The 16,726-nt window shown below is 37.6% G+C and overlaps 1 protein-coding gene across 7 annotated transcripts in view; it reads left to right on the top strand.

The window, feature by feature from the left end:
• atp2b3b (ATPase plasma membrane Ca2+ transporting 3b) overlaps positions 1-16,726 on the top strand; it is a 116,194-nt gene that overhangs the window by 17,246 nt on the left and 82,222 nt on the right. For 6 of the 7 annotated variants that reach the window (XM_009296742.5, XM_005162078.4, XM_009296741.5 and 3 more), the window contains exon 2: positions 1,797-2,427. In XM_009296742.5, the coding sequence (XP_009295017.1) occupies positions 2,199-2,427 (229 nt within the window). In that variant the 5' untranslated portion in view covers positions 1,797-2,198. 7 annotated transcript variants of the gene reach the window in all.

Here is a 16,726-nt window from a genome sequence, read left to right as displayed (position 1 = left end):
ATATAGAACTGTGTATATATATTAAGTCATATCACATGAGTAGCAGTGCGATGTGGCTGTATGTCGGCACTGATGGGAAGCGTGCGTTGTGCCCCGTTGTGTCTGTATAAAAAATAAAATCAAACACAGAGAGTCTCAATAACCCTTTTTGTATGAGGAACTACTTTCTTCTAGCACTCATTCACATCTGCAGCTGAAGTCAGAACAGCAGATGCCGTTGCCAGTTCACAAACTTAAGATCTATTATTTGAATGATTCTCTAGTATAATATCTAAAGTGATGGCAAAACAGGTGTTTTTGCTGACATTTTAAGATTATATGGCTGAACGGCATGAAATGCCATCAGTCTACAGAGATTTTCCTGTATTTCTCTGTTGCAATCGGGAGATCACAATAATAATGATACAAATAATAATAATTATAATAATAATAATAATAATAACAATAATAATAATAATATTAAACCCAAAAAAGCCAGAGCAAAGCAAACACTACCAGTTTCTGTGGTATTAATACAGCAATACAAAATATAAAGGAGGGATCAACTTAGAATGTCACTTACCAGATTACAATGTTTTGTTCAGCTGTAGTTTGAATTTTATGCTGATAAAATGCTCTATTATGCTGTTTTTCTCCCCTAAGGACATGCTATGTGGTCTGAAAGTATAAATAATCTAAAATAGGCACTATCTTTGTAATTAAACTGCATTGTTGCTGTCTAAACAACTACATTCTTGCCTGAAAAAATCTCAAAACTACATTAGAGTATCCTTTGCTTGTCACTGTTTGTGGCAATACACAAGAGTAAAGGGGTGGCACCAGTGCATACTTATATAATTTATTATTATTATTTTTTGATAAACCAATTTATCAACCTTGTAGCTCACTTTGCACACAGCTGAAAAAAAACCCTGTGGGCTTTTACTCCTGGATGCTACCTGCACTCAGCCAATCAGATTAGTCTTTGGCACATTGAGAAAGTACTTTGCATTGTTGTGTGTGGTCCGTGCATCAGAAGCTCAGTGAACGGGCCGTGGGTGTCTGTGGGTGTGCCGTCTGAGGCTCAAACTGTCATCTAAGAGAATGTAGGGACAGAGGAATGCTGGGAGATGGAGAGAAAGAAGAAGTATTAGAGCCTAAATGGTATCGATAGCTGATGTCGGTTATCTAGCTGCCACATAAATAGCTAGTGTTAGAGTGCGATTAAAAACCAAATGTACATGTAAGTGTGTGTGTGTGTGTGTGTGTGTGTGTGTGTGTGTGTGTGTGTGTGTGTGTGTGTGTGTGTGTGTGTGTGTGTGTGTGTGTGTGTGTGTGTGTGTGTTGGGGTATAGTGAGGCCGAAGGAGCTTTGCGGGAGTCAGAGGCATCTGTATGTTGCCATGGCAACTATGGGCCAATGCAGTGGTCTGGATCGCTGGAGATACAGTATATGCTATATGCATCACCATCTGTGAAAGCACACATCCCTCATACAGTATACCTCACTGTATGTCCAGGGATTTCGCTTGTGTTGCTCATGAAATGGCCACAAAATCCGTTTAGTGTAATTATTATTGCGGCGACCTGTCTGATACCTCATTAATGGGAGTAAGAGAAGAGTGTGACTCAATTAAAACACAAAAGACCTTTAGAATTGAGGTGAAAACGTGCTGATACGTTTGAAAGCATTCGCTCGGAGCCGTCTGACTGTATGCCTGCTCTGTCTCTTAAGGAATGCCCACTGTACTCCGAGTTGCTGCCCACACGAGCACTTTGAAGACTGTAATGTGTTATTCTGTCTGTGTGTCTCTGCAGGCTTCCTCGCCAATCCCAACATTCCACTTCCTTTGAATCCTAACGCATCAGTGCTGCAGATCTACAAAACATCCTTTTCGGTTTTGCGCCCCTTGTTCTCGTTGTCCTGATGGATTGGAAGTGGCCCGATCCCTCGTTCTGTTGACCCTTGGGGTGAGGGGGTTGAGTGGAGAGGATAGGATTTCTTTGAAAACGTTATAAGTGTCCGGCTGATGTTGTCCCGATTGGTTCATCTGATGGAGAGTTAGAAGAACGGGAGGAACTACCGGGGAGGGAGAGAGGAGTAAAGAAGCCAATTCAAAACCAAAATTAATTAAGCCAGTAAGACTGGCCTCACGTTGCTAAAAAGTAGAAGACTTCATATAGATCAAACATCAGGGACCGATCACCTTAAGACTCAAGATGTCCACTACGGCGACCATGGGTGATATGGCCAACAGCACGGTGGAGTTTTACCCCAAGCGGGGCGGAGGAGGCGCAGAAGCCAACCATGCTGGTGACTTTGGGGTGTCGTTGGATGAGCTCCGGAACCTGATGGAGCTGAGAGGAGCTGAAGCCTTGCAGAAAATCCAGGAAAGCTTTACAGATGTAGAAGGCCTATGTCAGAGACTCAAGTCTTCCACAACTGATGGTAAGATAAATGTTTTGCTTACAATATTTTATGTCTCAAATTGTGTCTTTGTACTTCTAGATTTACTTCTAGATGTGATTTTCAAAATGTCCTGTTCACACAGCAACAAGACGTGGAATTTAAAGCAATAGATCATTTTACTCACTGTTTTCTCGCACTCAAGTTGTTGTAGCTATTTAGCCATTTACTCAACCGCATGTCAAGATTTTGCCAAGTACGATACAATCCTGGATTAACATCTATGTTGATTCCAGAACATCATTTTGTTGGAAAACATAATTCATACCAATTCCCTACCCCTAAACCCAACCATAACTGTAAATTGTTCCCAAAATCAGAGAGGATAAACAGTTGGATTACACTCAAGTAGAAATGGCTGAAACTAACCATAAGTCTAAACTTAACATAAATGGTAAATGTATCCCTTAATTCTGATTGGCTGATTGGAATGCTGTATCAACAAAGATCCAGGAACATGTCCTACTTGGTGAAATCAGGCTTTGGTTACTCACTCTTCACTGGTTGCCAACCTGTCTTGAAGACGCAAAAGAAGATATTTTAAAGAAAGCTAAAAACCATTAACATCCATAGTAGGAGAAACAAATACTTTGTAAGTCAATAGTTACTGTATAAGTTAACATTTCTTTTTTTTAATTATTTGTTCAAGAGAATAAAGAAACTCAAACCAGTTAGCAAGCAGTGAAGAGTGAGTAAATGATGACAGGACTTTCAGTTTTAGGTAAATTACACCTTTAATAACATATTCTGTTTGATTATTACTGTACCTTTAAAGAGCCCCTATTATGCATTAAAAATGGTAATATTTTGGTTTTGGTGTCTCCAACAACAGGCTGATATGCTTGCAAGTTAAAAAAAACGTTTTCATTGTCTTATAATATGCATTTAAAATTATCTAATTATCCCAACGACTCCAATATGATTCATTCAGCGCTTTATTTCTTCCCAAAGCTCTCCTTAGCACGATGCTAATCTGTGCTAATTGGTCTGATGACCCAATCTATTGGGATTGGTTGACTGCGTTTAGCGCGATATAGACAGAATCGCTCACCATGGCTTTTCAACATTGTTGAAGTAGCCAGAGCACAGAGCATATGTGTGAGCCCAATGCAGGAGTGCATTAAAGCAATGCAGTTAAACACCAGAATATCGCTTTATTCCTAAATATAATTAAAAACAACTACACACATTCAATATTAATCTATGAATTATTTCGTAACTTGACCGCCACACAAGTGTAGGAACAGCTGATGGTTGCCATTGCAATGACAAAGGGCAGAGGATCGCTAGCTCACAAAGGCATTTAAATTGGTAAAGAAAGCAGCTCGTGTCACATTTTCAATATGGCATTAGACACAATATGTGAATATAAAGAGTTATCAAGATACAGTTCAAATCTCAGGGAGTGATTAGAAATAACTAAATTTATTACATATTTTGCAAGCTAGAGAAAATAAGGAGGCAACTATTTTAATCACACTTACACTTGTGAACTGAAGGAAGAAACTGATCCATGTACTGTGTGCTAATAAAGTTGCTATCAAGTTCTGACAAAGTCCGATACAACAACAGTTTTTTTCTGATCTTTCCTTTAACGAATGACCCATGAATTCCTCGTCAGGATATATTATTGCATTAACCAACAGAGTGTTCACTCAAAAATAACTCATCTTTAGTCAAGATGTATCACACATCCACCTGCACTCAGCTAGGTTTGAAAGGAAAGGTGTGTTCACGTTTTACCGGATCCGTCACTTCATATGTGGTATTGTTTTGTGTCAACGTCGATACGAACAGGCAAAAGATCCAGACAAACAATGAATCATTTAAACGATTCTAAGTCGAATCTTTTATTTAAAAATTTACATTTTTAAACAATGTGTATTTTCAGATTTGAACCTCAGCTGGATGTTTTAATTCACTTAGAGCTGTTACACACTGTATGGAAGATCATTTTCAAAAGTAAGCCTTAATATGGGCTCTTTAAAGCATATAGGCAAAGCATAAAGGTAAATATTAAATATAGCTATGTAAAAAAATGCAAAGTCATCACATTTGAGGCAACACAGGTTCAACTGATGCATGATTTCATCGACCATAACTTAATTAACCAACAGAAGCTTTCATGCCTTGGAAAGAGTAAAGCGTTTGACAAAACTGAGTGAGCAGCTCCAGTGATGGTCAGGAACTTGATCTTTATTTTTCAAGTAAAAGTGGAAAACTTTTTTATAGTTTTAGTCGTTACTCTATATGACAATGGAGTTTTAGTGGAAACGCTAACTTTTAAATATGTAATAACCAATATTGCAATCTTCTTTGTGTTAACTGCAAAAGTATACACAAGCAAAATAACAACAGTGGACTATACAGTAGGTGCTTCTTATGCCATATCTAGGCCACAACGTCATCAAGCTCAGTCGAAAGATGTCTTAATTTTAAGGATGCTCAGTAGGTAGTCTTCGATTCGCATCCTACATTGTTTGTCTTGAAGGATGCATCGTGCATTCTTGGCGTTCTTCAATCACCCACACAGTCCTTTGCACACACTCCAATTTACAAAAAAATAACAAAAAATAATTAGCTGAAAATGACTCGGCTCAGAGCTTTTTTCTTTTCATTATATAATTCAACACAAAAAATGATTTTGGTGATTAAGGCATTATGATTTTGTTTTGTTGTATGAATTACGTAATATGAATAATTGTAAGCACTGGGAGCCCTCAGACAGTTGTCATCACCTATCCTGCATTAATAGATAGTCTCAATTAATTTAAAGATGTATAATATAAAGTGTTATTCAAATGCATAATTTTAATAATGTTGCTACACCTTGATTGTGAGGGTAAAATATTTCTGAAATAGCCATGCAAACTTACAAGACTTTCGCATTTTTTTGCATTTTATGCTGAGAATGACTTTGTTCTTAAAAGAACTGATGGTCCAGCATCAACTTTTCCTGATAGAATTTCTTCAAATCGTGATGAATCTTTATATTTTCATGGTCTCATTCTGATCACAGTGTTTAAATTTTTTTTTTTCAGGGACAAATTAAGTATTTAAATGTAGTTCTCTAATATTGGTCTTCACTGTCATTGTGTAAATGTACCCTAAACTTTCAAATACATACAACTCATACCTGTGACTGTAAATTTCCCAAACCACACATAAAACACACTGGATGCAAATGTGTAAATGAACTGGCTGTCTAGTCCATTTACAGAGCAGGGCATAGTACAGGTGAGAGTTTGATTATAGAGAGAGGACTTTGATTATAATTTCACTTTTATAGCATTGTTAGTGTGTAATGTTACAAAGCTCTGATGGTCAAAGTTTAGTGCATATAGTCTTTTCTAGAATTAGCTTTTTAAGGCAGACCACAAATTACTGATACAAACTTTTTCATGGGTTTGTGACATCAAAAACCCTAAAAGTTACGTAAATTCTGCACCTAGGCATGACGTTTACAGACAGCGTGCATTAGTGATGTGTTGTTTTTTAAACGGTTTCATTTTTCACAATTATTTTGTATGATTCGAGAATAATAAGTACTTGAGTACTCTCAGGGAGTGATTTGTTCATTCACACATGTCAGAGATATAAAGTAACCAAGTAGAACTACTTCACTACTGTACTGTACTAAAACGCTGTATTTGTACTTTACTGGAGAATTGTTTTTTTCTCCTATTCCACTTTTACTTCAGAACATGTTTTTGATGAGTTTAATACTTTTACTCCGATACATTTTTTATGTGCTGCATTGTTACTCGTTACTAGGGGTGTCAAAATTATTGATGTCGGTTCAGTAATAGATCATAACCGGTTATTACGTACTGACGTCATTTATCTCCTATGCACGATGTCACAGTGGAATACTATGGCGAAGGAGGCCGAGGGCGAGTAAATAATGCTCTTACTACAATGAAGGCGGCATATTTCACCACTACGGAGAAATGCTGTAAAACTGCATCTTTACCTCTCTCTCTCTCTCTCACTTTGGACATTTAACCCGCTGGCATGTTTGTGAGGTAACTTTTCTTCTCCTCTTGGCTGTTAAAGCATTACTTGTGGATCCAGACACAACCGTGCCTGTGGTGCGAGTCTTCTCCACTGTTTCTATTATAGATTACCTGTGATAACCGGGTATTGTGCGCATACAGACTGTAACCACGGCTGTCCGCGGCCATCGGTGAACAGCGCTTTCGTTTCTAAAGCCAATCACAGCCCTTTCTGTTGAGCAGGTGTAGACAATAACCAATCATAGGGGTGTAAGACTTCGCCTGTCAGCACTCAAAAAGCAAGTGGGATAATATTTACATGAGTTTATTTGCTAAAAAATGCTCATACTGTTTTCTGTGCATGTGTTGGAGTTTTGTTTGATACATTTAGAAAGAGTGTTTTCTTTGAACAGGTCAAATTAAGGGTACAGTTCTTACTGCTGTTTTAAAGAACAAAATTGTATTACAAATAATACGTAAATATTAATATATTTATAGATTTTTATTTTAAAAAAAGTCTTGTGTTATGAAGAAAAAATCTAATTATATATGGAAAGCATCATCAATGCACCGAGATATCGAATTGAACCGAATCGATGGCATAATAATCGTAACCAAACCAAACCGTGAGACCAGTTTAAATTTACAACCCTACTTATTACAATAAAAGACCTTTTTCTTGGCTGCTGCATAGAGGGCACCATAGCGACCAGCGTCTTCTGGTAGAATGTTTAGAACTTCCATTCTTCAGCGTTTATAACCGGTAATTTGCGATGCGAAAATGGGATTCAATAGCGTTTTGAGTGGATTACGGAGTGTTTTCGTGACACACAATATATGTGGTTCAAGCATGAGAGAAAAACAGTATCGTAAGCCATGTTTCTTTTCGTTCTGCTTAATCACGTGGCCCAAAAAAATTTTTTAAAATAAACAAAACAATATGTCTTTTGACTGCTATTCTTTAATAACTACATTACACAATACTTGTACTTTTACTTTCATTACTTGAGTAATAAATTTTGAAATAAACTACTTGCAATACAAAAAATTTTGAATACTTTAGTACTTCCACTTAAGTATGGTGCTTAAAAAGCACTTCAACTTCTACTCAAGTCACTTTTTTGATAGAGGACTTGTACTTTTACCTAAGTCTAGGTCTCTAGTACCTTATACATCTTTGACACATGTGCACATTTGTGCAGTTGGAGTAGAAGATTACTTTCATTTTCGAGTCTTCTATTGGTTTTGAGTCGTTCCTTCATCTCGCAAAAGATAGAAGCCAATCATACTTTTAGAGCAAGAAAAATATTTAATCCATTCATTTCTCAAGTCTTCAGTTTGAGTCCTTCATTCATCACATGTAAGACAGAAGCCAGTCATATGCATTTAGAGCCACAAAAGATTTGATCCGGTCATTTCTCAAGTCCTGGGGTTATGTCATCTCTCTTCACATGCTGTCAGATGATGAACGAACGATTCAATAACTCGAACACTTGAAAAGTGAACTAATCATGGCTCCTTTCGGCTCAGACTGTGTCCAATGGTTAAGCTGTCTGTGAACGAACCACTCAAATTTGAAGACCTATCAGAAGAGGTGAGCTGGCATAATCAAAGACAAAAGACCAGGTAAACATTAAATGATTATTTTCTCTTCCTTTAGCAATATAGTTATGACTTGTATTTAGTGTGGTCAATGTTTGGTGTAGTTGTAGATGAGTTTGGAAGCAACAGGTAACATTTTAATAAAGTTTTGGCAAATTGAGCTAAATGAACTAAATGACTTGGAAAAAAGATTTGTGTATCTCAATAAATGAAACTCAAAGGTCAGAGTCAGTAATATGATCCAAACTTCCCATCACTAATGTATATTAGCTGTTTAGCAAATCAGAACACATTAGCCCAGCAGACCAATAAGAGCCCATCACATATTTCTGAGGGAGGGACTTCAGAGAACCAGAAAGACAAGAGGATTAAAAAAGCAATTATCTGTAATTGCATACATAAATATAGCATGCTAGCTAAGAATTAAATCCAAATTCATAGTATTAAAAAACATAGTATAGGAATAAACTGCGTTAGGCGAGATTATGAAGTGTACATGCAATCAACGCTATACTATACCATAGGTTCATGTGAGAAAATTTATGAATGGTAATGAAATGACACCTTTGAACTGAAGTAAGTCATCTGATAATGACATTACGGATATAGCACGTCCAAACTGCATTAATACTACCCACATTCCTACTACTTTATTTATTTATTACTTAACTCATATGTACTTTCATTTTAGTTGTCTTTTATTTCTTTAGTTTTAATTTTAAAAATTAATCTTCATTGCATTTAACAAGTTTACAATGATAAGAAAGCTTGTTAACATGTTTATAATGATTTATAAAGGAGTTATAATGCTTTGTTTTGTTATTTGATCTTCATTTACATGTAGCAAGGTATTTGTAGCTTGTTTCTAGAGTGGTACAATACGGTATGGTACAGGTCGGTTCGGGTCACCTTTATCAGGTTTGCGTTTCCACTGCTAAATGGGCACCAATGGTACTCTTTTGGTGGGCATGGTGTACGACAGAAAGTTTCAGACGACGTCATTTTCACTCGAAGAAATGTCTACAGTAAAGCTGCACGAGTCATTCACATATCATATGAGAAGCACTTCACACAAAACAGATGCTTTATACACATAAATACTTCTGCATAAATGTTTATTACTAACTTTTCTATGAACAAAATTTGATTATAACTGCAGATCACTGACAGTGCGACAGTGCCATCTGTTAAATCTGCAATTGTATAAAATAAATAAATAAATAAATGCAACATATATGAACACATACAGACCCTTACAGTCTCCGATATGTTACCACTTACAGAAAAACCACACACAGCATACATTTAGTCCTTATTTGGGTTAAAAACAACACGAAATATAGCCCACAGTCAAAGCAAACCTCTCATACTGTATGTTTCGTTAATCTTCAGCAGCACATATAGCCTTTTGTTAGAAAGTAATCCTGTCATTCCGAGTTTATTATAGTCCAAAAGGTGATGATAATAGTTAAACATGGCAGTTTGTTCATGTTTCAGGTTGCAGAAGTATCATTTGCTGCTGTTTTTTCCAGCTTCTACTTTGTTCTTTTAGCGCGGCACTCTAACGTTTGTTCCTTTCTGACAGGATCAAAACAATTCAATGATCATGAGCAGGTTATTAATTTGAGCTCAAAAATATATCTATTTTTAAATATAGACGAGATTGCGAGCTTTCTGGACAAAGTGAAACCGCTGACACTTTAAGACGGCCTTGTAAAACAACAACAGGGCACAGCAAATTTTGTTTTTTTTGGCTTTGTGGCTGTTCATCAAGACAACGACAAGGTTTGTTTGAGCTCGGGTCAACCATGGCTCATAATTATATGTATATAATATATATGGTGTAATGTCTCGACTGTCTATTTAAAATATGGCGGTTCCTTTGTTTTCATTCTGGCTTGGTATGCGAGCGAATGACATATCTCTGTAAACCAATAGCGTTCAGCTGCACGTCTAGCTCCGTCTTTTGGTACCCTTATTACTCTTTGCAAAGGGTGATGAAAAAGTGGGACAGTACTGTACGACTCGGTGGAACCGGGCCATTACAGCTACTGTATATTTCTGTCTGTTTACATCTCGTCCCTTTGTTCCCCCTGGTGGCATTGTCGCAAACTGTTGTTACACCTGTTAAACTCATTTTCTTAATGCCGTAGTCCTGCCTTGGTGCCACAAACGGCGGTAATGGTCATATTGAACTGTCACTGTCCATTTATTTGCTCCTTTCTCTGTATTTCGCTCTCACCTCTTCACACTACTTGTCCACCAGCTCTTTCTCTGTCTCACTCGGCCAACTTCCCACTCTGGCTGCACGCGTCGTGTTGGGTTGCTATGCGACGGCGCTGTCGGTGGCGAGGTGGGTGTAGAGAGAGGGTTACTGGGTAAACAGAGTTGGAGAGACTCACTCGCTGGAGTCAGCAACTCCAAAGGTCCCTGCAGTGATCACAATTCCTGGTATATCCATCCATCCTCTTCTGACTCGTAATTGAATGTGTTGCTGTAATGTTTTCATTCGCCATGATGACTGCAGATGAGAATTTAGATAGCAGACGAGATAATGCTCAGTCATGAGAAACAGATAAACTCAATAAAACTCTAATTGAATTGTACTGATTGTGGGTATTTATAGATTTATGATAAAGCTGCTTCTTATGGTTTTCTTGGGCCTGATTGCTGTTTACCAGGCCATTTTATGCACATTTGGATATTGATTTACACATGAACTTCTTTTTGGGGGGCCAATCGTGCAAACTTGCTGTTTTGTAAATTATTGAAAACAGTGACGTCCTTTATATGTGTGTGTTCATGGTTAGAGAATAAACTGATAATGAAGTATTAGTGATGTAAGCTGGTATTTTATTTCATTTTAAGACTGTTATTAAAATTCTGGTCTTTAATTAGGAAAATAAATGGATAAATTTAAAACGTTTAAATTTAAAAAGTGGAATCACAACATTATAAACTACAGAATGACACATTTTTAATAATAAAATTATAAATAATATAATTAAGCATTTTAATTGTTAAATGGATTTGAAAATAACCCTTCTTTTTATGTTTTTGAACAATATATTGTAGGCTGAACAATAATATGAGTTAAGCCCAAGCAAGAATTTTAAATTCTACTTCTGATAAGTGTAAGCCTGATAAACCTAATTAAACATTTAACTTTTCAAAGTTCTGTATCATGGTGTATCAATATAACACCACATCAGTATGGTGCTAAAAATACGGTATTATCCACTGACCTGAAAGAGAAAGCTGTATTGAACAAGCACAGAGGCCACACTGAGAATGCAATGCATACTTGTGCTGTGTTATGAATGAACTTTTTGCACAACGACTGCCTACATGTTTCTCCTTAAATAGCAGAGTTTTGCCATAGCTTTTTGAAGGATTAGATTTGTATAAATGCCCCTCTAAAACCACAAAATACTGGCATGCATTCATGTAGTAATAATCAATGTAATATAATTAATATATTTATTTTATATATATTCTAACTTCTATACAATGTTTGGTCAAAGTTGAGTACAAATTGTAATGTTTAGGTTTTATCTATTTTTATACACTTGAGGAGACATGAGGGCATACGATATTACTATTTATACAACAGTTCTGTCTGGTTCTCAAATCTGATTGGCTGATAGCTGTGCAATATTTTGCAATATCAGAACTTGTTCAGCCTCCTCACCCATCTGTATTACTACCCACAAAGAGTGACCACAGGTCAATAAACACACTACAGTTCGACAAATTATGCAGCTGTTGGACAACATAATGTACTTTTGAGGCTTTTTAGGCAAGAATGTAGTTGTTTAGATTGCATCTATGCAGTTTATTTATTAGGTGTGCGTTTTAAATATTTACAATTTCGGAGAAACAGCGCATCGGTATCCATCAGCCTGTCATACTAAGCAGAGCAAAGACAGTTGATGTTGTCCATCCACAAGATGGCGACAGAGACCACATAATAAGCCCTTAGAAGAGAAAATGTGTGTGTGAATTAGTAACAGTTTCTGCTGTTCTGACGTCAGCTGCAGATCTGAAGGAATGACAGAAGAAAGTAGTTCCTTGTACAAAAAGATTTTCTCTATGTTTGATTTTCTTTTTTATGTTCATGTTTATGTTGTCGAACTGTTGTAGAAATGCAATATCACACGAGTAGCAAGATATGGCTGTATACCATGACTGGTGGGACACTAAGGCAGAGAAAAGATGCACACCTAAACCAGTGCCGATATACAGCCATATCGCACTGCTAATTGTGTGATATTACTCATGTAAATGTTTCTGTTCCCATACCACTGCTCCTCATTGGTTTTCATTGATGTGAAGTAGAGAGTGTTGCTAAAAGTTTCTCTAAATCATTCAATTTGGGTTTTCTATAACTTCTGTGGAAACAGGTGTCTAACATCAAACATTCACAAAAACATTTTTGAAGGAATAGGTTACTTTTAGGAGCTCAGTGAATATAACTATAGAACCATGATAGGTTTCCATGTGGGCAGTTAGTCCATTCACAGAATTTCTTCTCAATGCAGGGTTCCCACGGGTCCTTAAAAAGTCTTAAAACGTCTTAAATTAAAATCCGGGAAATTAAGGTCTTAAATTGTCTTAAATTTTACCGTAAAGTGGCTGTAAGTATTAAATTTTCAGCCGGTCTGCTTAACGACGTTAGGGAAGCACAGTGGTCCACCGTAAAACATCTAATAGTTGATTAATTAAGTATGTGAAACAGGAGAGAAATGACAGTCTCCGTGATTTATTAGCTTATTACGGTAGGTCGGGTACAGAGTACAGACGCTGACGCCGGTCTGCACCTGCGTGCTGTCATTACGCGGTTGTTGATGTGAGGTTCAAAATGCAAAGATGGGAGAATGTAAATTTAACGACGTGGCAAAGAGGCAATGTGTAAATTCTGCAAAAAGACCTTTTCATTAGGGACCATGGGGCTCAAAGTCATCGAGTATCACATGAAAGGAGGAAAGCAGCAGCTGGACGTTGCAGCAGCTAGTCATAGCGGGTCCAGGTTAATCCCTGCATTGTTTGCAGCTCGACCTAACAATGTTACTAGTTCAGACTAGAGCTGAAGATCTTTGTTTGGTTCGGACTTTATTTCTATCATTTTAGACGGGGTCGTGCCGGGCTTGGGCTTGCGCAGTAAATGAACAGTCATGTGATGCATTTCGATTAGCGCGAGGAAGTAATCAAATTGTTTGTTACAACATTGAAATCCATCCTTGCAAAGGTTAAACAAATGATGACAGAGATGTCAAAAAGAGCTAATTATGTCAGCGGTTAGGCCATCCGCCTGTTTTATTCGAACAGTCATTCTAGCCGCTGGTATATAAAGGTATTTTGGTGGTCGCTCATACACTACGTATTACAGTAGAGCACTAAGGAGCAGTGTCCAGCGTGCTGACAGGACATGACGAGGACACTCGCTGCTTTGAAACCTCTGTCATGGAAAATGAAATTAATGTTTTTGACTGGTGGAAGATGAACAAACAATCCTACCCAAAACATGCTAAATTAGCCGGATCAGTAGTGTATCCCGGCCAGTAGCAGCAGCAGAGAAAAGGTGTTCAGTGCTGCTCAGTGAGCGCAGGACTGCGCTAAAGCCATTTACAGTGGATTCAAAATTGTCAACCCAATCTTGATGAGTAAAGAATTTCAAATTATAACTAAATATTAATAAAATCATAATGTATGCAGAGTATACAGGCTTTTTTTGGCATTATTCTTTTATTATTCAGCTTCACCATCACCTTATTGTGAAGAGAAGTGGCAAAACAAATCCCACTGAGCCTTTATCCTAATTTCGTTATTGCCAAATATCCGTCATCATTTATCATTTATTTTAATTCATTTGCTAAGAAAGACTTATTTTTATTGGTGTGTTGGCCAATTTGAAGGTTAAGTGTATGTACCCAGGCCTATTTAGAGTGTTGAGATGTTAAGATGTTACAGGGGGCTTATTTTTTTTGTTCCAACTTAGCCTGTAGCCTATGTTATGGATAAGTAATGTTAACGCATATAAACAACTCATTCATGAAAAAAAGAGCTGTGCATGTGCACATTTGGATAATGTCGGGCTATAAACGGGTTTGGGCTTTTAAAAAGCTGTCAATCAAAATGTACCTGTCGGGTTCGGGCTCTATCAGCCCTAACTCTTATAGCCTGATTACAGCTCTAGTTCAGACGCCCCCTCACAGTCAGCTATAACAGTTTCATTTCACCACCAGACACCCAAAAGGCAGGTACTGCGGGTTATCCATACTGTGACGAGGCACAATTTATTTTAATCAAACGAAAACATTAAAATGAGTAGCCTATTCCAAAGAAATTAAATAATTTTTGGGTCTTAAATTATATTTGTTGAGGTCTTAATAAGGTCTTAAAAAGCATTAAATTTTACTTTTAAAATGGTGCAAGAACCCTGTCAATAAAATATTCTATGATCAACTGTTAGGGATTATTATAACAAAGTGGAAGCAATTGGGAATAACACCAACTCAGCCATGACGTGATCGGTCATGTTATATCACAGAGAGGGGTCAATGCATGCTGAAGCACACAGTGTAATGGTTTTCCATAGCCAAGCAGCTGCATCCAAACCTTACATCATCAAGTCAATGCAAAATGTTCCATCTAGTGGTATAAATCTTGCCACCACTGGACTCAGGACAGTAAAGATGTGTTCTCTTGAGTGGACAAATCATGCTTCTCTGATTGCTAATCAGATGGATGTTCTTGCCTGACAGCATTGCACGGTAACACTTTATTTTGATGGTTAATTAGTAGACTGTCTGCTTAATAACTGTTGACACTGCTCCTTCAACACACATTAAACTGATTATAAGAAACTTTGCAACTACGTCAACTTAAACTAGCCCTAACCCCAACCTTAAACCCAACCTAACAGTCTATATAATCTAATAAGAATTAGTTGCAATGTAACTTAAATTCAACAAATGAACCATGAAAATAAAATGCGAACCATTGTGTCAAGTGTAAAGTTTTGTTAGAGAAGGATTATAGTGCAGGGGTGATTTTCCTTTTAGTTCCAGTGAAAGGAACTCTTAATATTTCAGCATACTAATATATTTTGGACAATTTCATGCTTCCAACTTTGTGGAAATAGTTTGAGATTAGCCTCTTCATATTCCAACAACATGACTGCACATCAGTGCACAAAGCCAGGTCCATTAAGACATGGATGAATGTGGAGGAACTTGACTTGCCTTAGAGTCCTAACCTCAACCCAAATGAAAATTTTTAGGATGAATTGGAGCTGAGACTGTGAGCCATGCCTTCTAATTTAACATCAGTGCCTCACCTTGCAAAGGCACTAGAATAATGGTCAAAAATGTCCATAAATTCTCCTAAACCTTGTGGAAACCTTTTGTTAGAAGAGTTACTTGTTAAAGAATTAAGATTGAGCAGCAAACAAAGTTCATGTCCATGTAAAGGAACTCTTAGGTGTAAACACATCGCTTGTATAGTGCCATGGAGGTTTCTGGAGACCGCAAAATCATCCCGGGAGGTACGTATTTTTGCAGTTTTTGTTTTTCGCGAATCCACGAGAGGCCGCTGTGTATGCTTTTTCCTATATCAAATATTTCTCGCGAGTGCCATTTGCACCAGCGGTGTTCTCATATAAACCCACCAGAGGCTGCTTTCGACCGACCGCCTATCTGAATGACTGAATGATTGACTGGGCGACCGACCAATCGACTGAAACACCCTCCTCCTTCCCTAAACCCAACCAATTTTACTGTTCGACCCGTCCACCCACTTACTTCCCTAAACCCAACCAACGATTAACAAAAGCCGTCCAGAAAAAGAAAAGCTCTCGTCTGATTTTTACCACGGATTTGACCACATTCTCACCCTGTTATTCACTTTTTCATTTTAGTTTTTGGATTCTGCTTTTGTCTTACCTGATTTCTGGAACCGCTCTTCCCCGGTCGTCGTGGTCATGGTCAACTCATCTCTGTGTCTCAAGTCGACGTACATGACAAGCTAACCGGACAAACTGGTTGCAGCAGGAAAGCCATCCACACGAAGGTAAGCAGTCAGCCGGTAAGCGCGAAAAGGAACAACGTCATATTGCCCTGTATCGTTCGCTTAAAAAGTGAAATGCAGCCATACGTACTGTACATCCGGCTACATAATTCGCCGTCTCCGGAAACGTCCACGGGACTACGTTTTCAAAATGAGCCTGTGTTGGTATTTTCAGATCCACATGATTTATGAATGCCAGAAACATACTCATTGGACAAATATATAAACACAGACCCAAATGTTTAGCCAAATAACTGTACAACTAAGAAATCTCAGTGCCCAAGGGGGGTGATAGATTTAGAGATAGAGATAGCTTCAAATATCTGTCATTAAACTGTTTCTTTTTTTTCTGAGTTCAGCTAGCCAGAAACATGTGGATATGCTCAGATAGATTCTCTTCAAACTGCTGCTTCACAATGACAGAAGCTGACCTGAAGGAGAAAGCTGACAATAGGAGATGAATTTGTATTGAGCAAATATTGAGGCCAAACTGAGAATGCAATGCACATTTGTACTGTCTTACAAATGAACTCCTATTCAATGACATACTTCTGCAAAAATCGCTGCATGAGCTTTCGCTAGTGGTTTTCAAACTTTTTGACTGGCAACAATGATCA

The sequence above is a fragment of the Danio rerio genome, chromosome 23, assembly GCF_049306965.1.
Source record: "Danio rerio strain Tuebingen ecotype United States chromosome 23, GRCz12tu, whole genome shotgun sequence".
Classification (NCBI taxonomy): Eukaryota; Metazoa; Chordata; class Actinopteri; order Cypriniformes; family Danionidae; genus Danio; species Danio rerio.
Note: the sequence above shows the minus strand (reverse complement) of the source record. Positions and strands in the feature narration are given on the sequence as shown.